The sequence below is a fragment of the Plenodomus lingam genome, assembly GCF_022343315.1.
Source record: "Plenodomus lingam strain CAN1 chromosome Unknown contig_14, whole genome shotgun sequence".
Lineage (NCBI taxonomy): Eukaryota > Fungi > Ascomycota > Dothideomycetes > Pleosporales > Leptosphaeriaceae > Plenodomus > Plenodomus lingam.
The window spans coordinates 1,446,703-1,468,459 of record NW_027093932.1 but is presented as its reverse complement, the minus strand read 5'-3'; the positions used below and the strand labels follow the sequence as shown (position 1 = coordinate 1,468,459).

General features: G+C 52.7%; 10 protein-coding genes across 10 annotated transcripts; 7 read left to right on the top strand and 3 right to left on the bottom strand.

Annotated features, from left to right (window-relative positions):
* Nucleotides 1–76: 76 nt before the first annotated feature.
* On the top strand, nt 77–707 carry IAQ61_002591 (uncharacterized protein; the record flags this gene model as incomplete). The annotated part of the gene is made up of 4 exons (XM_066095605.1): nt 77–112; nt 160–199; nt 244–642; nt 697–707. 4 exons carry the CDS (start codon nt 77–79, stop codon nt 705–707), a joined length of 486 nt encoding a protein of 161 aa, XP_065954441.1.
* Nucleotides 708–781: 74 nt separating this feature from the next.
* Nucleotides 782–1,840, bottom strand: IAQ61_002590 (uncharacterized protein; the record flags this gene model as incomplete). Its single annotated transcript, XM_066095604.1, has 2 exons — nt 782–1,554; nt 1,735–1,840. The coding sequence occupies 2 exons, from the start codon at nt 1,838–1,840 to the stop codon at nt 782–784; spliced, it is 879 nt and encodes a 292-aa protein (XP_065954440.1).
* Nucleotides 1,841–2,152: 312 nt separating this feature from the next.
* On the top strand, nt 2,153–2,754 carry IAQ61_002589 (uncharacterized protein; the record flags this gene model as incomplete). The annotated part of the gene is made up of 3 exons (XM_003834447.2): nt 2,153–2,187; nt 2,242–2,561; nt 2,609–2,754. 3 exons carry the CDS (start codon nt 2,153–2,155, stop codon nt 2,752–2,754), a joined length of 501 nt encoding a protein of 166 aa, XP_003834495.2.
* A 646-nt stretch (nt 2,755–3,400) lies between these two features.
* On the top strand, nt 3,401–4,942 carry IAQ61_002588 (uncharacterized protein; the record flags this gene model as incomplete). The annotated part of the gene is made up of 3 exons (XM_066095603.1): nt 3,401–3,437; nt 3,527–4,223; nt 4,321–4,942. The coding sequence occupies 3 exons, from the start codon at nt 3,401–3,403 to the stop codon at nt 4,940–4,942; spliced, it is 1,356 nt and encodes a 451-aa protein (XP_065954439.1).
* Nucleotides 4,943–5,254: 312 nt separating this feature from the next.
* IAQ61_002587 (uncharacterized protein) lies at nt 5,255–6,406 on the bottom strand (the record flags this gene model as incomplete). Its single annotated transcript, XM_003834445.1, has 4 exons — nt 5,255–5,803; nt 5,963–6,119; nt 6,169–6,304; nt 6,388–6,406. The coding sequence occupies 4 exons, from the start codon at nt 6,404–6,406 to the stop codon at nt 5,255–5,257; spliced, it is 861 nt and encodes a 286-aa protein (XP_003834493.1).
* Nucleotides 6,407–6,752: 346 nt separating this feature from the next.
* IAQ61_002586 (uncharacterized protein) lies at nt 6,753–9,755 on the top strand (the record flags this gene model as incomplete). The annotated part of the gene is made up of 1 exon (XM_003834444.2): nt 6,753–9,755. The coding sequence occupies one exon, from the start codon at nt 6,753–6,755 to the stop codon at nt 9,753–9,755; it is 3,003 nt and encodes a 1,000-aa protein (XP_003834492.2).
* A 1,444-nt stretch (nt 9,756–11,199) lies between these two features.
* On the bottom strand, nt 11,200–11,388 carry IAQ61_002585 (uncharacterized protein; the record flags this gene model as incomplete). The annotated part of the gene is made up of 1 exon (XM_003834443.1): nt 11,200–11,388. The coding sequence occupies one exon, from the start codon at nt 11,386–11,388 to the stop codon at nt 11,200–11,202; it is 189 nt and encodes a 62-aa protein (XP_003834491.1).
* Nucleotides 11,389–12,175: 787 nt separating this feature from the next.
* Nucleotides 12,176–14,592, top strand: IAQ61_002584 (uncharacterized protein; the record flags this gene model as incomplete). Its single annotated transcript, XM_003834442.1, has 2 exons — nt 12,176–13,427; nt 13,481–14,592. The coding sequence occupies 2 exons, from the start codon at nt 12,176–12,178 to the stop codon at nt 14,590–14,592; spliced, it is 2,364 nt and encodes a 787-aa protein (XP_003834490.1).
* A 1,009-nt stretch (nt 14,593–15,601) lies between these two features.
* Nucleotides 15,602–18,826, top strand: IAQ61_002583 (uncharacterized protein; the record flags this gene model as incomplete). The annotated part of the gene is made up of 4 exons (XM_003834441.2): nt 15,602–15,658; nt 15,775–17,071; nt 17,516–18,036; nt 18,098–18,826. 4 exons carry the CDS (start codon nt 15,602–15,604, stop codon nt 18,824–18,826), a joined length of 2,604 nt encoding a protein of 867 aa, XP_003834489.2.
* Nucleotides 18,827–19,622: 796 nt separating this feature from the next.
* On the top strand, nt 19,623–21,218 carry IAQ61_002582 (uncharacterized protein; the record flags this gene model as incomplete). The annotated part of the gene is made up of 1 exon (XM_066095602.1): nt 19,623–21,218. One exon carries the CDS (start codon nt 19,623–19,625, stop codon nt 21,216–21,218), a length of 1,596 nt encoding a protein of 531 aa, XP_065954438.1.
* Nucleotides 21,219–21,757: the final 539 nt, after the last annotated feature.

The following is a 21,757-nucleotide window of genomic DNA, read 5'->3' as shown; positions in this document are numbered from 1 at the left end:
CTCATCCCGAAATGCTGCCCTTTCTTCATCACATGCCTGACACCCACTTCTGTCAAGTTACCAAGTGGTCGACACTATGACGCGCGTTTCAAACCCGCGCCCACGGAATCTTGTGCGTATACCGGTAATGTTACTGGGCCAGTTTTTAATTCTCTTCAGCCGGGTCAAGACGCGAGAATAACTCAGACATGGGCACCCGGTATGGCGGCCCAGGCTTTCATAATCCTTTTCGGCTCAGTCCAGCAAAATTTAAGCTCCTGAATGGTCGATTTCCTCACTATCTCGAAAAACACGGCAAACAGCGAGAAATCAGTTTTTGGAAACCCCTTCACAAAAAGCATCAAAGCACATCTGCCAGTGGCCGCAACGGTCTCTACGGTCCGTCACGCATCCCTCCGTGTCGATTTGGTACCGTAGAGCTACTGTTGCGGCTGCGGCATACAAAGAACAACAAAATTTGCGAGCAAGCTACACAACATGACACGTTCATCGAACGCAGCAACAGCCATCTAGTCGCGACACGGCAATACGAGAGCGACAACGGAGCCCAAACTTCACTTCTCTTTCACAGTCCCATCACACACAATACAGTCACTGATGGGTTTCCTGGTCAGCCCGGCGGTCGACCAAGTCAGCACCAGGGTACGGTCAATTCATTTTCCTCAGACGAATTGGATGTGACGCGAGCACTTGTAGGCGACCCCTGACGATCAATTATGGAGGTGGTTGCGACCGGAATCGGATGGGATGAGACACAGTAAGCGTTTCTATAATTCTAAGCTTATAGAGAAGTTGGTGGATGTGTTTTGTCTTCAAACGGCCAGGCTTGGATCCATTGACTTCTCTCCTCTTCGGTTTTCGCGTAGCGATCGAGAAAGTTCTCGCGACATCGGGCCAACCGCTCCTTAGACACGGGGTAGTTATCATGATTGACCCAACCATCCCATCCCTGATATGTGCCGATCTCGGTCAAAATCTCATGCATTAGCTCGACACCTTCGCTCCAACTCGCCTCGAGACGTTGCTGCTGCGTCCTATCCTCGGGAGTGAAGAAAAGGGGGCACGGTATGGAAGACCTAACACATGTGGCCCACTCGTCCTGAAGTCGAATGAGCATTCCCTGTAGGATTGGCTCTCCATCGCTGAAGATTGAGCTTGCCAATCCAGTAATTGGACCAGGCAGAGTGTCTCGAAAGTGCAGCGCATGAGCAATCTCCGGACATTGCTGGAGCATGAGGATTTCATAGAGCTTATAGAGAGACTGAGCAGCCCGGAGATTCTTGGCTTGGTGTTGTGCCTCCTCGCTCATATCATCAAAATCATCGGGCAGTGTTATAGGCTCAAAGCCTTCTGGTATTGGCCCTTCAAACTCGATGAGCGAAGGATGGCGTGCTTGGAGGAAGAGCGGGGAAACATTGACTGCTTGCCAGTCGATGATATTAAGGATTCCTGTCGGCTTAGAAGGGTCAACGAAGATATTGTCACTATGCAGATCAGAGTGCCATAGGGTCGGCTTTGACAGGTTAACGTTATTAGGAAGAATCTGGGTTGCGACTTTTCAGGTAATCCCAGAGGACTCTGGCCTTTCAATGCTCTGGTTGGACGGTATTGGTTAGGACCGCTGAACAGCCCTTGCTGACCAGGATACGACGAGAACTTATCGATGCACGATCGATCTCGCCAATCTACAAGCTAAAAGAAAGAGCCCCGCAGTGTACCGGTACCTGACGCTACGAACTGCTATGACCACGGTTGACGTCGACACTGTCCCCTTTCTTGAGGAGGCTAAGTTGCCGGTACATGACAAAGGGAAAATTGGATTTTTCGCTACATTGATCATCTGTATGCGAAACAAAGGTTTTTGATCGCAGCCTGTGAAAATGCGATGCTTGCTTTCAGAAAGTCCAATGTTGCGCCTGGGACAATCAGCACATGACCCGAAGTCGACGTCAACTTCAGATCATGACGGTATTATCTCTTTGAAGGGCTACCGGTATGCACCGATCGCCTTCCAGCCACGGGGTAGCTCGCGCTTTCAGTATGAGATCCCGCTAAGCGGATCGCCATATGCTTGTCCGCTTGTAGACTCTATCGACTCTGCAGAGGGTCTGGCGTATTCTTCATCTCGCACTCCAACCCAAACCATGTTGTCATGATCGCATTTAATCGAAGGAACCCAACTGACAGGTACCATTCCATTGTTGTGACAGGCCCAAGTCGTCAGAGGCTTACACAACATAGTTATGTGAACATCATGACGTACCAAGTATACCCAGGGTACTTAAGGAACACTGATGCCGAGCGGATGAACCTCATCAACGAGCATTCAAAATATACGCTCATACGTACATCACACGACTCATTTACTACCACACCCATAATCGAGCACTCAATCACCTTCCTCAACATGAGCGCAAACGAAATTCCCCAGGGTGACGCTGTCGACAACGATTATCAGAGCCGTAGTGGTCAGCAGCAATACGGTATTCCCGTCCAGAAGGACGAAGCACCAATTGAGGACACTGAGTATGATAATGGGGGTGACTCTGATGAGCAGCTCGGTATGTTCCCCGCTACTCGTCTGAAACCTGGCTGACAATGTCGATAGCACGCGACGAGAAAGACGCCATTGATGAGACCAACATTCTCAACGAGCGTACCCGTGGCGCTACCAAAGAAAAGGGAACCTACACCGAGCCTGGTGATGAAGAAGGTCTTGGTGGTAACGATGGCACTTCCTCTGGACGCCAGTAGCCATCGTATCTATATCGCGATATTGCCATTGACCCATTGATGCCTCCATTGACATGTTGGGAGGGTCTTACGCGAACAAATTGTTCTGGTTTAATAATTATTGATTATTTATTTTGATGGGTGATATTATCCAGCGCGCGTTTTGCGGCTCCAGTACAACCAGTTGTCTTCAATATGGGTTTGACTTTTTCTCTTGCAGCTTTGTTATAGCCAATAATTCTCAATATGATTCTTCGCCTTTCTCTTCATCGCAAATTTACATCATTGCAAATACTCTTTGCATTTGAATTACTTTCGACTATTTCTCTTCGAATCCCCGTTCCTGAAATCACACTCAAGTCGCTTGTCTGTGCCTTGTGTTTACATCTTCAGGCCTGATACTGCTTCACCTCCGTACGCGGCAACTTCACCACGCGTACTGAAACACACATCCGTCTTCACCTGCGCTTCCATGCATTTTCAGAAGCCGTCTGTAAGTCAAGGTGACTCTGTTTCGGCCCCACTTCTGCTGTGCAAACGGGCTCTGCAGTCGCGCATATATCAACAACTCACTCTCTCACCACAACACCAACCTCACAAGCTCCACATACACGCCCACATCATCATAAGCTCTACATACACAATAACATCTTCTCATACTCCTAACATGTCTACACCTGTTGCAGGAAAGGGCCTTGCACATCGTACGTAATAGCTAGGTGTATAACAGTGGCTATTGTCTGTCCTACAACACAGTGATAGTGCTCTGGGATACACTAAGATACGTTATGAGACACCAATTCTAACGAAATCACAGAGCGAAGGGCGCAGCAGGCGCGTCAGCAGCCCGTCTACATCTCGGGTGTGAAAGGCCAGCACTCCCTGGAGGTTGGTGTCGCGTACTTTTATCGCGGGCACCACATCTACTCGGCCGCTGCGGCCAACCCCATCGACCCGATACCTTTCTCCACTAGGAGGGGGATCTCAGTCGTGGGTGTTGCCCAGCACCTGGCGCCGCCGTATGCACCACAGGCCGCTGACTTGGTGCCAGAGGCGTCAATCAGAGCACTTCACTATAGTTACCGGCACGCACTGAAAAAGCTGGAGGAGGGGTTGAAGGCGGCGGCGGCAGATACGCTTCAAGAAGAAGCAGAGAAGAAGAAGAGTGGCGGCAAGATGCCAGTCCTGGGCACTGTCACTGCCCTAGACGACACCAGCTTCACTCCCCACGACCGCGCGCAGTATCTCGCTGCCTCCGCCCCTGGGTCCGGCCAGGTATCACCCACTAACTCTCCATTGAATTCTCGTCCAGTCTCGCCCTCCCATGCTAACGGCAGTGGCCTCCTTTGCCCTGTCGTCAGCGCTTCGCGACTGTCCAAGATGCTGGCTGGCCATGGCCTCAGACGGGCCGTGAGCCCATTGAGTGAATCGACCGAAGGTCTTGCTTACTCACCTAGGACTGCAAATTATGCTGTTCTTTACACAGAATGGTAGCTAATACTGGACAGACACCAATGTTCCGAGTCCGACTCCAGACGTGGACGAGCACGTGGGAATCTCGCTCCAAGCGCTCAGAGAGCGAGGGAGCGAGACCACGTCTCGTCGCCCGTCCACCGACAATAGCCCACGGGCTACGAATTTCCTTTCCTTCGGCAACCCCTCCAGGCCCTACAACATCTTCTCCTCCGCCCAAGCCTCCAGGGCACAGACTCCCTTCCCCAACTTCTCCCCCAGTCCCTCTCCCAGTCCCACTCTTCTCTACCTCCCTGGCCTCGGCCAAACAACCCCCCAGAACTTCCCCACCACTACAACATCCACCCGCCACCGACGTGGCTCCTCCATCGCCCGGCCCCGTGCTGCCTCCATTGCCCTCAATAACGCCTACAACGCCGCTAACCCCCACCGTCCCACACCCACCCTCGACTCCTGCCCCGAGCGCCCTACCTCCACTGCGGCGGCTCCCAAAGACACAGCCAGTAGCAACATCGCCGCCACAGAGTCCACGGACTTCGAAGAAGAAGTCCAGAAGTGCGCACTTCATGGCGATGAGTGCGATGGCGAGACAGTTACGAGTGTCCACCAGACGGAGCAGGCGAGGCGTGAGAGGGGGTTTCAAGACGTCTATCCCACGATCACGGTCGGCGGGCGAACGATGATTGACTGGGTTGAGGTAATGAGGATGGAGAAGGAGAGGATGATGGGGCAGTAGTGTGGGTGGCGTGTCATTCCTGGTTTGGTTGAGTTGGAGGGTTGGAGTATAGGTGATGGATGGATATCATCGTCTGGTGGAAAGTTGGATTATTGTGGTTGACTTTAGGTTTTCGTGGTATATGGAGTTGGACTGATGAGTGTATACGAATTTTATGACACGATTGGATGGACATGGTGATGTGAAAGTGATGACATCTGATAATTAGGCTCGCAACGACTATAATTGTCGTGTGGCAAGATTACGCACGAGGGTATATATGTATGATATAAGAAAGTAACGCTGGATGACATAATGAAACACACCGAGTGCTCACCCGTCAGTGGCTGCCTTCTTTCGTCCTCTCTTTGTTGGTGCCTTTGCCTTTCCGTTGGCTGGAGCTGCCTTTTTGGTGCCCTTCTTCTTTGCTTTGGGGACCTCTTTTTCTTCTGCCTCTGCATCCTCTTCCTGCTCGGGTTCCTCCTCAGGGCTCTCGGCTCTTACGGCTGCCTTTTTGCCTCGAGCCTTCTTTGGTGCGGGAGCCTCATCTTCATCGCTCTCCTCTTTGTACTCGACCTTCTTGCCTCGTCCACGAGCAGCCTTCTTGGCAGGAGGTGCGTCTGCTTCTTCGTCTTCGTCTACTTCTTTCTTGGCCGGGCGGCCGCGCTTCTTGGTGGGTTTGGGGGCCTCTTCAGCAACTTCAGCGTCGTCTTCGGTTCTGGCTTTAGGCTTGGCTTTGGTTGCTGGTTTCTTCTTGGGCTTCTCCTCGTCTTTCTCTTCGGCCTGATTGGCTTCGTCTTCGTCATCGCCACCCTTCTTGGCCTTCTTCTTGGATGCGCCCTTCTTAGAGCCCTTCTTTGTTAAGCGGTTCGCTTCAGGATCCTGATTCCTCGTTAGTGATAGGTCGTGTTAGATAACAGAATACATGTGGCCGAAGCAAATATAAGTATGAGCAAACGCAGATTATGGTGTCTGGCAAACAAATAGTTTTCAGACAAGAGAGAGAGAGAGAGAGAGGTATAACGTATCGAATGAACATACACCTTTCCAGTCATCGTCATGGACATGACCATTTTCCATTGCGTACTTGACCCTCTCCTGGTGTTCCTCCGGCAATTCGTCGAAGCCGTCGACCATATCGGTGTCGCCACCACAAGTCTCGATCAAGTTTTCGATCTGCTTGGGTGTCACACATCCCCTACGACAGTCAGCTCGGATGGGATTCGCACGAGGTCAGTCTAACATACCAATGACGCCACTGCCAACTCTGATGATCCTTGATGGTGATTTGAACTGCAAAGCGAAGTTCACCTTTGGTAATCTTGATATGAGCATCCTTGCATGCCTTAGTTTGACAGCCAGCACGGTTGTTTGGTGACACCTCTATGATGCTTGTCAGCTCAAAATCCACGTCTAAATAATAATCGCTTCTGCTTCAAACGCAAGAGGTCGTTGGTCACACTTACCCACACGATATACACCCATCTTGGTATGACTGCCGGGTTGGGCGGGTAAAGAGGGAATGAAATTGAAAATCTGACAAAAGAACGACTCTGTTGTGTATGCACGCGTCCAGTCTGAGTCACCTGCTGGATGGATGTCGCTGCCTGCTTGAGATAGAGTATCGCGGCGCGGCTGACGCGAGATGGATTGTTCGACGCGTGAGGTCAGAGGGAGCGGCTCTACTTACTCTGTTCAGGCAGGCAGTCAGGGTCCACCTGGGACAAGCTCGGGCCGTCCTCCCCCGCTAGCTCGCTGTAAGGCTGTTCGCATCATAGACGACATGTAGGGAAACGAGCAATTCACTCTTCCCACCACACGCTAACTCCCAATGAGTGCTGCACATGCATGTTTCCGCAGCGCCCTAGTACATGCATTTCGACCGTCTAATCATGGAGTCGCCGCTTCGTCTTCCGTTCCAGCTTTCCTAGTTCCAGCTCTTGCTTCATCGTCTTCGCAGCATCTCCCCAAGAAACCCAACGCCAAAGCTCAACACCGACACGTGCATACCTCAGCGGACCACTTCAGAGACCCAAGACAAAGATTCTTTCTCTCACGTCCCACCCGGGAGCCAGTTCAATCCCAAATACCGATTCCACAGGATGAATCTCGTAGCCAAATGGAGACCTGGCTCGCAGCCATTGAGCCTTTCCTTCCTGTCTCGGCACGCCGTCAACCTTCCAGCGACCCCGATTTATCATCTTCATTGACGCCTCTCGATCTTGCTGTCTATTTGAAAAAGGCTCAGGATGCTTCGATGGATGTCATTAGTCATCTGGGGCTGGTGGAAGGGCGCTGGCAAGCGGTAGTGTGGATTGCGAAGAAGCTGGTTGAGCTTGGTCGACGCTCAGTAGAGTCTCCATTGCATTTGAACGCTTTCGAACACATCTTGGGGTCTCCCGATGGCGGCGGTGCATCATTGAAGACTCTGACCGAATCTTCAATTTGCATCGAACGGCATGCAACTCCGCGGAAGCTCAGACACTCTCTCGATGATGTAACTTCAGCCCCAGATACGATTGAAATGCGGAATGTCGTTGTAAAAAGGGGATTAGGCCAATTGTGGCGGAGTTTGGGCAATCTGATTCTAGCTGCTGCGGAGAAAAATAGTACCGATGGAGACACCATTATGCCACATGTGCTAGAGATCATCGCATACCTGCATCACGTTGGCTTCATGCCTGAATCCGTCTACTCATATAGGCCCCGGAGCAACGAGTACGCACTGCAACAGCCGCCAACACTACACATACTATCTTCGAAGATTCTTACCGCGCTGTCAGACGCGGCTTGGAAGGCTCACGAGTCTTCGGTCAAGCTGGCAAAAGAAGGTTCCAAAGTCTCCTACTTTCTCGGCCATGAGATACCCGGCTCCCGTTACAAGATCGAGGTTAGCGAGGTAACACCAGAACTGTGGCTAGAGCTAGTTCTGTGGACATGTCTACACGGTGGATGGATATTAGATGGCGCCGCGATTCTAAGGCAGGTGGCGGTCAAGCGAGGAGATCACAACTGGACTCTCATAAGTTGGAGAGAAATCATACAAGCAGAAAAGGACGAAACCCCGGCGCCGTCGCGAAAGTGGAATTTATTCCCACAAAATCAGGATGCTACCGCTACGCCATTAGACCGAGCACGGACACGCAGAACCATCAGTGGTGAAGTCGTCTCAGCATTTGTGGACGCGTTGGTGAATCAAATGCGAGTGGGTGTTGGAGGTAGAGGCACCGATCCGGAGAACGTAGCGGACTTACTAAAGATATTTAAAGACTTCCTCGACGCTCATAATCTGGGTCTAGGAACCACGGCATGGGATTCAGTAATGGCAAGACTTGTAGAATCAGGTGGTCTTGACCCTGAAAAGCGTCCAGAGCTCCTTATGCAGATCGTGGGGCTGGCCCCTGGCTTTGGCACAGAGGTGACTGCTACTAATTCTTCTACCTCTGCTGAGACTGAAGTACCACCCTTCTTCGAGCCAACTACAATACCACTCAGCTTTTTGCACAGGACGATTCGAGCTTATGTAGGCATTGGAGATATCAAGGGCGCCATGACAACATTGATGCTTTTACAGCGTCATACGGATGATAACAAACAGAAGTCTGTACAGCAATTTTTTGAAGTGTTGCAAAACACCTTCCGGGTGCGTCAAGACGAGCCGTTCAGTAGTAGGCTTCCTCCAGTCGACTTCCCAGCCTTCGACACCAGGCTACCAGTTCCTTTACTAGCGCGACTGTTGGATTTGGCAACGGAATCAAAGTTGTACGATATTGGTCGTTGGCTACTGTTTTCAGAAGATATTGATGGCCCGCTCATCAGTCCAGAACTGCGCAGTCACCGTAACCTAGCTGCTTCAGTGGTACGTTTCGGGACTCTTGCAGGAGAGAATCAACTTGTATTGGACATCATCAAGACAGTTGGGACATATTATCCAATGCAAAAGCAGCCACGCATGCCTGCTGAGGTGCTGATAGCATTGCTTTGCTGTCAGCTCAAGCTTCACCGGTGGGAGTCTGTTCAAGGAATGCAGAGATATGTGAATGAGAGTTCGACATTCAAGCCACGGCCTGTCATCTTCTCCACATTCGCTGCAGAACTCCTTCGCACAGCCATTGACAGCAATGAAGCCAAGGAGCAAGCCAAGGAAGCATTTTCCGGTTTGCTCTTCGCATGGGAGCAACTTTGCATGGACAACATGCGTAACGAACTGTATTGCATTCTTTCCATCATGTCCACTGTGGACAGCGAATGGCGCGACTATTGCTCTCGCTTCCTAGCGGTCTCATGGCATCAGACTATCGAATTGTCCACTGAAGACTTCAACCGCATGCTAGGAGGTGTGCTCGATGGCTATGGCAGTTTCAGGGGCAAACAAATGGTTGAGCAATGGTGCTACCAGACACGATCTTGGTTCGAGGCATATCGAGCTCCCGGTGGTTTACCGACCATGCCTCGATACCGCGTCGGAAAAGGTCAGCAGCTAAAGAAGCTCCCGCCGAACATTCAACTCGTGCAGAGTTCGGGTGCCAAACTCATTTTGCAGGGACGCATCCTTCCCAATCGACTCACCATCCTGGTTATTCTACGCAAAATCCAGGAGGAGGTGACGTCGTGGCAACAAGGCGGCAGTGAAAAGTATGTCCAAGTCAAGCGCGCAGAGATACGCGATACGCTGCAGTGGGCGGTGCGCATGCTTTGGTACATGGGATATGATTCTGGGGAGATTTTGCGGGACCTGGGTAGCAGCAGCCTTGCTGAGCTTGCCGAGATGGAGACGCTGGCCGCGGCTGATGACATTGGGCATGCAGAATTTGACGATCAGCCAGAAAGTTGAGGGCCGGCCTTTTTTTCCCGGTAGTCTCTTCAAGGTACCCAGTCTACCAGACCAATACAGCTTATTTTTTGCGTAATCATGCTCCCGAGTGTTGACGTGACAACATGATCAATTGCCTAATTCAATACGATTTTCCGTTCGCATTGTGGGGGGGGGGGTGTCCTGGTCCTCTCGTACCAAAGTCTTCCAGCAACGGACATTTCTAGGCTTTTCTCAACCATCTTGCGCAGCTACTCTAGCTGGATCTGCAACCCGTTCCACTGATGGCTAGACAGCTGTCAATCGCTCAGACCGCTACAAACCATGTCCTCTCCAGCGGCAGTGTGCGGTACCGGAAGGAGCCCTTGTGTTACAAGACCCCGTTGGGGCGCAGCGAGTATAGGGAGTGTGAAGTTGCCATTGACGAATGGGCGGTCCTGGCTCTCCGTCATGGCATCGTGCAGTGACCAATGAGGCGAGAAGGAAAGTATGACACGTTAGAGACGATGCGCTTGCTACACGAGCGGACTCGGGAGCCCTGTCCAACCACAGCGCGATGAGAGCAGTGTGGGCCGATCCACCAACGGCTTGCAGCAGCATGCAAAGCCGGCCAGGCCAAGCCAGCCTCAGCCTCAGGAAGTAGCTCCGAGATAGGTACGCAGGCAGGGCAGGCAGGGCAGGGAGGACGGTGTTTTGAGAGAGAGAGAGAGAGAGAGAGAGAGAGGGAGGGAGGGAGGGAGGGATGGGGAGAGGGAGAGAGGGGGGAGAGTAAGTTGTCAAAGATGGTGGAATTTTGGCCCCTGGTCTCCAGCAGTGCCAGCACCATGGAACGATCGAACAGCGTCTGTGCCTTCACATGTTTTTTTTTCTCTTCTGGAGAAACATCTGATACACGCGAGCTGCGAGTGCGCCATCGTCTCACAGGGACCCAGAAGGCTGCATTATCACCAGCAGCAGCAGCGGGCCGCCGTTGTACATTTTTTTCTTCTTTTCGAGGCGGCTACGTTTTGCACGCTCACCGACTTTTCGGCGAGTGCCCACTCCCGCCCAAAGCGTATCGATTGAGGTGCATCTAGAGGGGCACTGCGGCACGAGCAACGTCAATTCTCCTTCCTACCAGAGGAACTGAGGGGCAGATCCAGTGATCCGCCATGGCGCAAGGCGGGGAGACTTGGATCTAGGGGAGTTCCCTCTACGGTTGTAGGCAAGCCTTGGTGGGCTTGTGGGCACAGATTGCAGATGACGAAGGCGAGGGAAACGGAGGGGAGGGCACTGCGGAAAGCAATCTATGCCATGCGTGTTACTACTGTCCGCTGCAAGCCTGCAACCGGGGTCTTTGGGCTAGCACATCCAATCGAGCGACTGGATTTACCGGTTCATAGGATTTTAGCCCCCGGCTGGCCTCATCGCTCGCTGTGCATGGGCGGCCGGCTTTCGATGCACGGCCAGGACTCCAGGTTGAATTTCAGTGGGGCATATCGGCGAGAGTCCAAGTGATCCGTTCCAGCAATGATGCCTGAGCCGTGAGGAGGGGCACGCGACCGAGGCGGCTGGAAGTCTTGGACGCCGTGGTGATGGTGATGGCGATGGTGATGGCGATGAGTGAAGTGGATGAGAAGAGAAGAGGGACAACGATGGAATGCAAACGTTCCATTGTGCAGATAGCGTAGTCACCTCAATTGACACCGTAGGCAGCCATGACATGTTCAAGCCATTTGGATAGGTCATGCCCAGCTTGTCTTGCAGTTCAAGAGTCATCCCATCCTAATTCCTGGGTGCACGTCTGCAGATGCGCTAGCCCCCAAACAGGAATGGCGGTTCTGAACTAATTTTCTAATAACCTCTCTCTGCCTTTGCCCGCAGTTCCTTTGCACTCTTTGCCCCAAAAAGACGTCCAAGTCGTACAGGAAACTTATCACACACCCATATCTCCACCAGCTATCCATAATATACCACCTCGTCGAGACAATGCCGCAGGCAATCGCTGAGCTCTAAACTCCTGGTGCAGCCCTTTCACCAGGGCTGCATCAGCCCGACAGCTCACGGAATTCAACCTCAATCGACGATAACAACCCTACGACTGCGCGCAAGCACAATCTGCTCGCACTCGTCTCAATAACCCCCCCTGCTATCGTCTTGCCTGCACTAAAGCAACCCTTGGCATCGTCAGTCTGACTGGCTCAGCGCTCCGACATCGACGACACCATCAAAGGCTCAGCATAGTTCGAGAGCCTTTACCCACTCAGTACACCACTTATACAGCCCCATTGCACGCGACAACCCCTCCTCCATCCCAATTCCAGAAGCTATCTCCTGAAATCACCTCCTCACACGCCAGGCCACCACTCCTCGACCCTTTTACCTTGACCTTTCTCGGACTCCACATCGCTAGCAAACAAACGTTGCATCACATGGCGCACCTCACATTCGCCCGAGCACCCATGGCTGACATGGGTGGTAATCTCCACCAGGATCGCAAGCTCATGCATGATACCAGCACAAGCATCCACCGCAGCGACCAGCGCTCCACATCCCCAGAAACGATCGCAGGCAGCAACCACCTGACTGGAGGACGTGGTGGCGAGCACTCCGCCACGGAGGATGGCACAAATGAAGACGAAGAAGAAGACGACGTCGATGACGATGACGCCGATGAAGAAGAAGAAGCAGACAGCAGCACCGCAAACGATGACGAACTAGACGACGGTACTGATGCCGATGTGCCTGCCCCATCTCATGGCTATGGCAAGGGAGGTAAGGGTAAGGGCAAGCGTCCTGCCATTCGAGTCGAACCCGTCGAGGACGTCGAGACTCATAATGAAGATGATGAAATAACACCCCTTGGAGCGGGGCTGATTCCCAATAAGCATCCACTAAACTCACTGTTCAAGACGAACAAGAAACGTACATACAGTAATCTTTCAAGCACTTCAGTATTGTTTGGAGATGATTCCACAGACCAAGAATCCTTTCCTAGACGCAAGGTGGCGCGAAGGCTAAGTAATGCGGTAACGAACCCATTATTGACGTACAAAGAGAATGAAGAAGAAGCCTCTGTAACACATTACGAAAATGCCATCGAGAGCGATGATGAAGATTACAGTGGAGTAAATCTCATTCCTGAAGATGATGAATCTGATATCGAGACAATAGAGCGGCGGGAAGAGAGCTACATTCTTCAAGAAGAGCAACAGGCTACTGCGCTGCTCAATGACTACCGTGACGCTCGCCGGCTCAGTCTCGACAGTGTCGGAAGCGACAACATATTCGATGTATCTGCCCCACTTGATGATGTCTTCATCTCTAGTCTTCCCGACTTTGGTTTTGCTCAATTTTTCGAGCCACAGGCTATTCCTGCCTCACCCGAACCAGCTGTCAAAAGAAAGTTCTCCGACAGCTCCACTAAACGTGTTCGATTCGATGATGAGGTTCAAGTATCCGACGATTCCAGCTCAGAATCGTCAGAGCTCGATAGCAGTGTCTTTCCTGATCTATTCTTGGACCAAGATAAGCTTCCCCCCCTTCTACATCAGCTCATGGAAGTCGATCCTGATGATGATGATGGGGATATTGGCTCCCCCATGTCTGACGGCTCCTTCTGGGATTTTGGTCAAGATGAGTCTCGCCTTGCTCAAGCCAACGATTCGGACGACACGGACGATGAGTCGTCCGCCGGCTCGAGTGGCTATGATTGTATGATTGTGCCCTACCTCGCTTTTCTTTCTCAAACTAACAATCATCTGTAGCCGACATGGGTGATACAACGGACGAGGAGGATTTTGGTACGGACTTACCCCCGCAGACACCTATTAAAAACCAGTCTGTCTTGCGGCAACCAGCTTCAGCACCAGGCTCTCGTGCTGCTACCCCAAAACCCTTCCAGCGCAGCTCTCGCCCTACTGGTCGCCAAATTCCTCCTGCTCGTGGCGTCTTCATTCACAACTCTAGCAATGAAGCGATTGCAATCACCAACCGCTCGACTAAGACAGTCACGTTCTATCGTCCCCGTACCACGATGATTCCGTGGATTCCAATGACCGGATATCCCAGTAGTACCAGTAGCACGGCAAATGACAGTCCGCGGAACTCGATTGCGCAACCCAATGCCAATGCCTCGGACAGCGAAGTCAGCAATGAGGTCTTCAATAATACCATCAACACAGACATCATGCTCAGTGGCATCTTTGGATCTGCGCCTGGCAATGAGTACTTTTTCGCCAACGAGAGTGTTGGGCCTCCCGAGGCATTCTACCCCTTTGTTAGCATCGGCTCTGGTGGTCCCTTTAATGCCATGGACGAAGATGATGAAGACTCGGACGACTTTGAAGACGACCTGAACATTGCCGACTTTATGGACTTTGGCTCCGAAGGCGACGAAACCGACGAGGACCAGGATGACGATATCGAGGATACTGATGTGCCAGCCACCCCAGCAACCTCAACATTGGCTATGGATGGATCTACCCCTGCGCGTCCCATGTCAGCCACGCCAATTAACCGCAAGAGGACTACATCAGATGTTATGCTCGAGCATTTTGATCGTGGAGTGGTTACAGCCTTCCGAAACAACCAGAACCGCTTCCGCGATGTAGCATCCCTGCCATCCGACCCAGCCGCACGAGCATCAGTCTCTCGCCCAGTTCGCTCAGGCAAGTCTGCAGAAACAGTCATCACGCCCCTTCGTAAACGGTCCCGGTCCAATCGCATGGCGAAGTCGCCCCTGAAGCCGGTCTCAACCTTTGGTAACAACAGCTCGCCACTCGGAAAAGTCGCCAAAGCCACTGGCCGTTTGCAGAATAATGTAATGAGCCCGCCTCGGGGCCCTCCCCCACGTATGGGCACCTTCTCTAAAGTGTAGGGCGCACGTCATCAAAACGGCGTCTGCACTACACCAAACCTTTTCTGATTATTTCCTGTTTGAGTAGAGGGGAATCGAGGGTCAGAGAGATGAGAATCTAGGAAGGATAACCTTGGGATCTCCTGGAGAGATCTATCGATGACGCTACGATACCCATGACCTCTATGCTTCTGGTCGCACTTGCGACTGTGTTGTTATTACCCACTTTCCCAGAGGCGTTTCCATGTTTCTGTTTTTCCTTGGATTGACTCTTCGAGGGTCTCGGTAAAAGTTGGGGGATCTCACGGCGCAGACAGATTGAGACGTATGCGGCAACGCTGGCGTCACTTGATCCTTTGCACCTGCATGTTGGGCTTTTCTTCTCCGTCTATTGCGAGCGTTCGTCTGTTCAGTTACTCGGTTGGTACTTTGTTTTTGCAGCCCGGCCCGGGTACTCCTAGAGCAGGAGTGCTAGGTCTTGGAATGATACCGCTCTGTGACCACGAAATGATTTCCTGCTCTCTTTTCCTTGGGCGCTCTGATCTTGGACTCTAGAGGCTGTCTGATGTAGACGGGCTTCGACTGTCAGCTGAGTATCTGCTCAATTCCATTTCCTTTGTTTGTCTAGTGTCTTGTCTTAGGAATCTGCTTTTTGTAGGATTAGTACTGGCTGATGGTCATGCTTCTTCTTTCATAGAATGCATGAGGTTTTCAAAAAAAAGTTGTTTCATATAACGTGCTATGCTTTGTCCACTACCAGGTGTTTTCGCTCATGTATCAAGACGCACGTGCGGTTTTCCCAGTACAAGCCGTCACACCGCACGTTTGACTGTGCCCCAGAAAGATGTACCGTCCGTGCATTCATCGAGGGGGCCACGAGGGGATGCTTGGCGTTGGTCCCTGGGCTGTGCTCGAAGTTACCTAGTGCGAACATCGACGTCACACCTGAGTCGCGTTTCGCGCATGTGAAGATCAGTGACCAGGCAAACTTCACCGCCAATAATCGCTCTATGCCACGACCACGTAAATCATGGCCAGTACAGAAACTGACCCCGACGAGGACCAATCATTTACAAAAACTGTCACGGTAAGCTCGAGTCATATCAAACCCTTCCACCAGGTTCCTGGCACAATCGTGGAGCACAGGCAACACACGACTCCCCCACCCGTTCCCCTCAACCACCCATGCTAACTCAAGTCCAGGACACCCTGCTCCTCCCCGTTCGTGTCGCCACATCTCCCGTCCTCTTACGAACATATCTCCGCACTATCTTCCTTTTCCTCGCGTCCTGCATCTTCTTCGGCTTCGCAGTTGTAGCCTACTCGTCGCTTTACTACTCGTACATTCCTGTCCGTGGAATCAGTGTTCCGGTGTATCTCCAATATGATCACGGTGCGCCTCCATCTCTGGCGTCGTGTGTTGCCTCGGCTGCAGGTGAGGGGGATACGATACCAGGTGGCAGGTGGACGAAATGGCCGTATGGAATTGCGAATGTACCTGGCCTGATAGACCGGCAGAAATACGACTTTGTTGTTGAAATGGATGTACCCAGAAGTGACAACAATTTGCAGATTGGGAATTGGATGATTGTGCTTGAGATGCGGGGGCCTACCACCCCTGGTAGCGGCGGTATGTTGGGGCTATTGGGATGGGAAGAAGAGTGGGATGTCCAGGATCATAGTATGGGTGTTGGGCCTGCGAGTACAGCCACGGGAAGGGACACGACAGCTCCGAAATTTTCGAGCAGGAAAGCGGTCGTGCTTGCGCGCAGTAGGAGGCCGGCCATCTTGACATACAGGAGTCGGATTGTCGAGGCGGCGCATCGGTTGTTGCGACTACCGTTTTACCTTTTTGGGTGGCACACAGAGTCGGAGCATGTGGAGGTTAGCATGATGGAGTCTGTGGTGTTTGAGCAGGGAGACCGTAATATTCCAACCTCGCTCCGTCTGGAAATTCGCTCCAAACAGCCGCTGGAGGTGTATCGGGTCAAAGTGCATATCAGTGCTAGGCTCGAGGGCTTGCGCTGGCTCATGTACAAGTATTGGATCACCAGCGCCGTTGTGGGCATCGGTCTCTTCTGGGGCGTAGAGATGGGTGTTTTGATATTCACGTGGGCACTATTTACACTGCTTTTCAGCCGCAGTAGTACGACCACGCCCGCCAGTCCAGAACCACAGAAACAAATTAAATCTGAGCCTGATGACCAACCTGCCAACCTCAATCCCGGACCAACGGACAAAGAACCACGAGACCCCTTGAGCGACACAAGCCACGTCTTCCCCACCCTTCCCTCGCAACAACCTCTTTCCTATACTTCGATAAGAGAAGAAGCACAAACACTGGATATGGGGGACGTTCCAATCAAAGAAGAAGCCGAGGCGCATGATGAGGACGACGACTCTTTGTTGGAGGAGATGTTGCCGTTGCGCAAGAAACAAGCTGGCTTTGAGGATTCGGGACTGGGAACGAGCTTGGAGAGTAGTGTGGACAGGGGGCTAAGTAGACGGAGGAGTGTAAAGGGCAAGGGGATGGAAGACGAGAGAGCGAATGGCTAGGTGCTTTGGCTGGGATTTGGGTTGGGTGTTGGGCTTGGGTGGTGGTGGATGGGTTGGTGATTGAGTGTTGTTTTCAGTGCATGGGTTTGGTTTGAGATAGAGGATTGGATTGGATATCTTGTGTTGATCTTTTTCATCGCTACCATTAATCCGCCTCTGGGAATGAAGATTCATATACTCTCCTTCTCCTTTCTCTTTCACAGTGGTTGTGCAATGTCAAACTCGTGCTTGCTCGCAGCCTCGTCTTGGCTTGGCAATGAACCCTGAAAAGTGACCTCGGTCGGGGAAGCACCCTTGCGGCCTGGCGGGTCAGCGTCGCGTCTCGATCAAAGACACGTCGAGCGGTCATCGTCGACGCAATCTGCGGTAGACAACTCATCGCGTTTAGTATATTACTTGGGCTGGCCTGGCTTTGTGGGTTCGTGTGGTCAATTCAGAGAAAGAGCTTTGCACATCTGTGTTAGTTGGAAGGAAGGCAGCTTTGCGCATCAGTCAGAGTTCGAAGAGAGGCAGCTTCACGCACCAGACTCGCCTGTTGCGCCTCGCAACCCGCCAAAGCCCACGACGGGCGAACAACTCCACGATTCCTTGGTGATGGTATCAACAACCTCCTCTTCCGTTGCGCCTCATCGCGAAGCACCCCGCCCGCCACCGCCCGCCGTTGTCGAAGCAGAGCTGCAATGGATATTCACCGAAGAAGAGCTGCTCCAAGCACCATCCATAGTCGATGGCATGCCGCCAGAAGAAGAGCGCACGTTACGGCGAAAAGGCGTGAGTTTCATCCTGCAAGTCGGCATGATGCTTAAGCTCCCACAAACCACGCTCAGCACAGCCGCCGTCTTCTTCAACAGATACTTGATGCGGTCGAGTCTGAAGCCACGGGCGGGCTATAAACCGCTGCACCACTACGTAAGTTATCCCTGGCAGCGAAGCGCTGCGAGGACAAGTGTATGCTAATGTAAACGGACAGCAAATCGCCGCCACAGCCCTCTTCCTCGCCACCAAGGTTGAGGAAAACTGCCGCAAGATGAAAGAACTCGTCGTAGCCTGCGTGCGCGTTGCCCTCAAAGATCCCAACAAGCTTGTCGACGAACAAACAAAAGATTTCTGGAAGTGGCGCGACACGATCCTGTACAGCGAGGACGTGCTGCTCGAGGCCCTGTGCTTTGACCTGAACGTCGAGTCGCCGTACAAGATCATGTACGATATGATGAAGTACTACGGCGTCGAGCACAACAAGAAACTGCGCAATTCCGCCTGGGCCTTTCTCTCCGATTCCACGAGCACGCAAATGTGCCTACTCTTCATGTCGCGCACGATCGCGGCGGCGTCGCTGTACGCAGGCGCCCGCATGGCCGAGGTCGCGCTCGAAGACGAGCAGGGGAGACCGTGGTGGGAAGTTCAACACGTCAAGTTGCGCGACATTAGGCGCGCGTGCAATCTCATGGCCGATTTGTACGAAAAGTCCCCCGATAAGGATGGGGAGCCGTCCATGTACGCCGGTCTACGCACGCCAGAGGATGGAATCGACTTTGGCGATACTCCGGTTAGCATGGAGGGCGTACAGAGCACGCAGCCCGAACAAGCGCAGAGTCTGGCGCACGCTCAGAATCATGGCCAAGCACACACGGCAAATGGCGGGGAAGAGGCAGGCAATGCGACGGAGCGTGGTAGTGAGGAGGGTGAATTGGATGGTTAGCATACATCCGATACCTGCTCTTCTCCCTGCAGCACTGTGCAAGCTACTGTTGAGCCGCGCATGAGGAGACGCAGTGTGTAAACTCCGACATCGCCTTCGTCAACGCAGAATTGGGAGAGCACACTCCATAGGTGGAGGACGGCACGGCTGTCCTTTGCTCCGGTGACGTCGCGGTGGAGAAATGGCCAGCTAGGTGGGAATGGGAACATGGAAATGAATACATGCATTGGTATAGGCGTCTCGCGACACGGATTGGGATATGAGGGTTCAGGTTGGAGTACATGGTTTTGGGAAGAATGATTGTTACGGTAATGCAAGACGGGAGACTCCCTTAAGCGCTTGTGCAGTGCGTTGCAGCGTTGGGATAGGTGGGTAGTTTCTTGTGAGTGCAGTGATCCAGCAAGGCACTACGTACGACTGTATAGCAGTATTATAATTGTACTCTGTGCGTTGCGTGTTAGTTGTTGAATGTTGTTGTGATTATGACATGCAAGGATGGTGAAGGTTATTCATACATGGGCTGGCAACACGGTACTTACAAGATGCCGAGGCATGTTTGGTCCTCGGGCTGCCTTTCTCGACGTCCAGACTAAGTCGTTATTCGCCACTGGTATGGCTCCTCCACCTCCTTTTGGAGCGGAACTAGCCTCTATGTATTTGTATATACTGGGCTATCTGCATGTTTATGTGTGAATTTCTGGGTTCTTGTACTGGAGGAAAGCTTTCATTCTAATCCACACCCATCCTACACATCCAACCCCTAATCAGCCCATCACTGACCAATCCCCACCAAACCATGGAGTCCTCCCCCTCCACCCTCCTCAAACTCCTCCTCCCCAAGACACCCTTCATCTTCAAAACAGCCCTCTGGCACACCCTCTCCATATCCCCCACCTCTTCAAAATGGGATCTCAGGACCGAAATCACAATCAACATCCTCCGCGACCTAATCGGCCCAAACAGTACCCCCCAGCCCATTTCCAAACTCCAGCGTCTGACGTGCAGAGACGGCGGTGTAAAGGGTAAAGTCTGGGTTTCAAAGGTAAACCTGGATCCCACGCCTGAAGACGACGTCCGGCAGCTGCTCTTCAGTGCAATCGACGACTTGGGCACGGGCGAGGAGGTCTGGACGAAGCCGGAAAACGCGGCTCTGGAGGCAGAATGGAATGGCTATCGTAGTGGTGTAGACGACGACACGCCCGAGCCCTGTGACCTTGGTGAAGGGGAAAAATACGCACGCCTTGTGGCGGAGACGTCGAGTCCAGTCACGGTCCTGTATTTCCACGGCGGAGCCATGTATCTCCTCGACCCGGCTACGTACCGCCCAACCACCTCGCGCATTGCAAAGGATACAGGTGGCCGCGTCTTCAACGTCCGGTACCGGTTGTCGCCGCAGAATCCGTTTCCTGCGGCCCTGCTCGACTGCTTCACAGCATACCTCAGCCTCTTGTACCCGCCGCCCGGCTCTCCCCACACGCCCATTTCCAGCAGTGAAATCGTCTTTGGCGGCGACAGCGCAGGTGGCACATGTTGTACCGCACTGTTACAACTCCTGCTCCATCTCCACCGCAGCACCGACACCACACCCACCGTTCTCTTCCACGGGTCCCGCGTCCCTATTCCCCTACCTGCAGGCGTGGCGCTTACATCCCCTTGGCTCGACATCACTCGCTCCCTTCCCTCCCTCGAATCAAACACCATTTACGATTACCTCCCTCCCCCCTCTGGATCCTCCACCCTCCGCCTCCCCCCTTGTCCCGCATGGCCCGCCTCCCCCCCGCGCGCAGACCTCTACGCCCACGACACGGCGCTCACGCACCCGCTCGTCTCGCCGCTTGCCGCGCGCGATTGGCAGAACAGTCCCCCCGTGTTTGTCAGTGTCGGGCAGGAGATGCTGCGGGACGAGGATGCGGTGTTTGCGCGGCGGATGGCGGGTCAGGGGGTCAGGGTCAGGTGGTGCGAGTTTGAAGGGATGCCGCATTGCTTTGCCATGGTGTTGGGATTTTTGAGCGCCGCGGCTGTGCATCATGCCGAGTTTGCCCGGTTTTGTGTGGATGTTGTTGGGCGGGGGGGTGTTGCTGTGGAAGATGGGGAGGAGCAGAGTGTTGGTGGTGAGTCGGAGACGCAGACTGTTGTCCGTGAACGAGAAGAACAGACTGTAGACGTAAACGAAGCAAGCCAGTCAGCCACCAACAAACCAAGCCCTCGCCCAAGAACATCCGCTACCCTCGTCAAAGCGAAGACCTTGGAGCGACGCAACCTCGATATCCAAGCCCTCACCGCGATCACAGAAGACGATGTAGCCGCGTATATGCAAGAGGGGCAGAGAAGGATTAGGGAGAAGTTTCTTAGAGGGAGGGAGGGGAGTGCCGAGGTTAGACCTATGCTTTAGGGGGTTGTGGGGGTGGGAGATGGGGGGTTAGGCGGTTAGGGTGGGTTGGGTGATGTTGAAGATATGCGAAGGTGGATCAGGAAGACGGGCGGGGAAGTCTGGAAACAGACGTTCATATAACAAGTATATACATAGCAATATATTCACAATCCTGCAGTCTGTAAATCCCAAGTATGAAGACAAGACAAGACAAGACAAGACAAGGCAAGCATTTGGCAAGCGCTCTGTGCGTGTAGTCTGATGCAATTGGTATACAAACCACCCCCTAATGCCACACACCACCCCATCCAGCACCACAAACCCCTTAGACCTCAAACCCCCCTCCTCCCCCCAAAGGAAAAACTTCCATTCCAGCGCAATAATGACGAAAACATGCACATGAAAAATTCCAAAACGGGGTATTCAGCATCCATCTACCAAGAACAAACAACCCAAAAAAAGAAAAAGAAAAGGCCTCCCAGTCCCAGCCCAAATCCAAGCCAAACCAACCAGACCAGCCATCCAAACGATAAAGATAAGATGGCGATGATTAAAAAAAC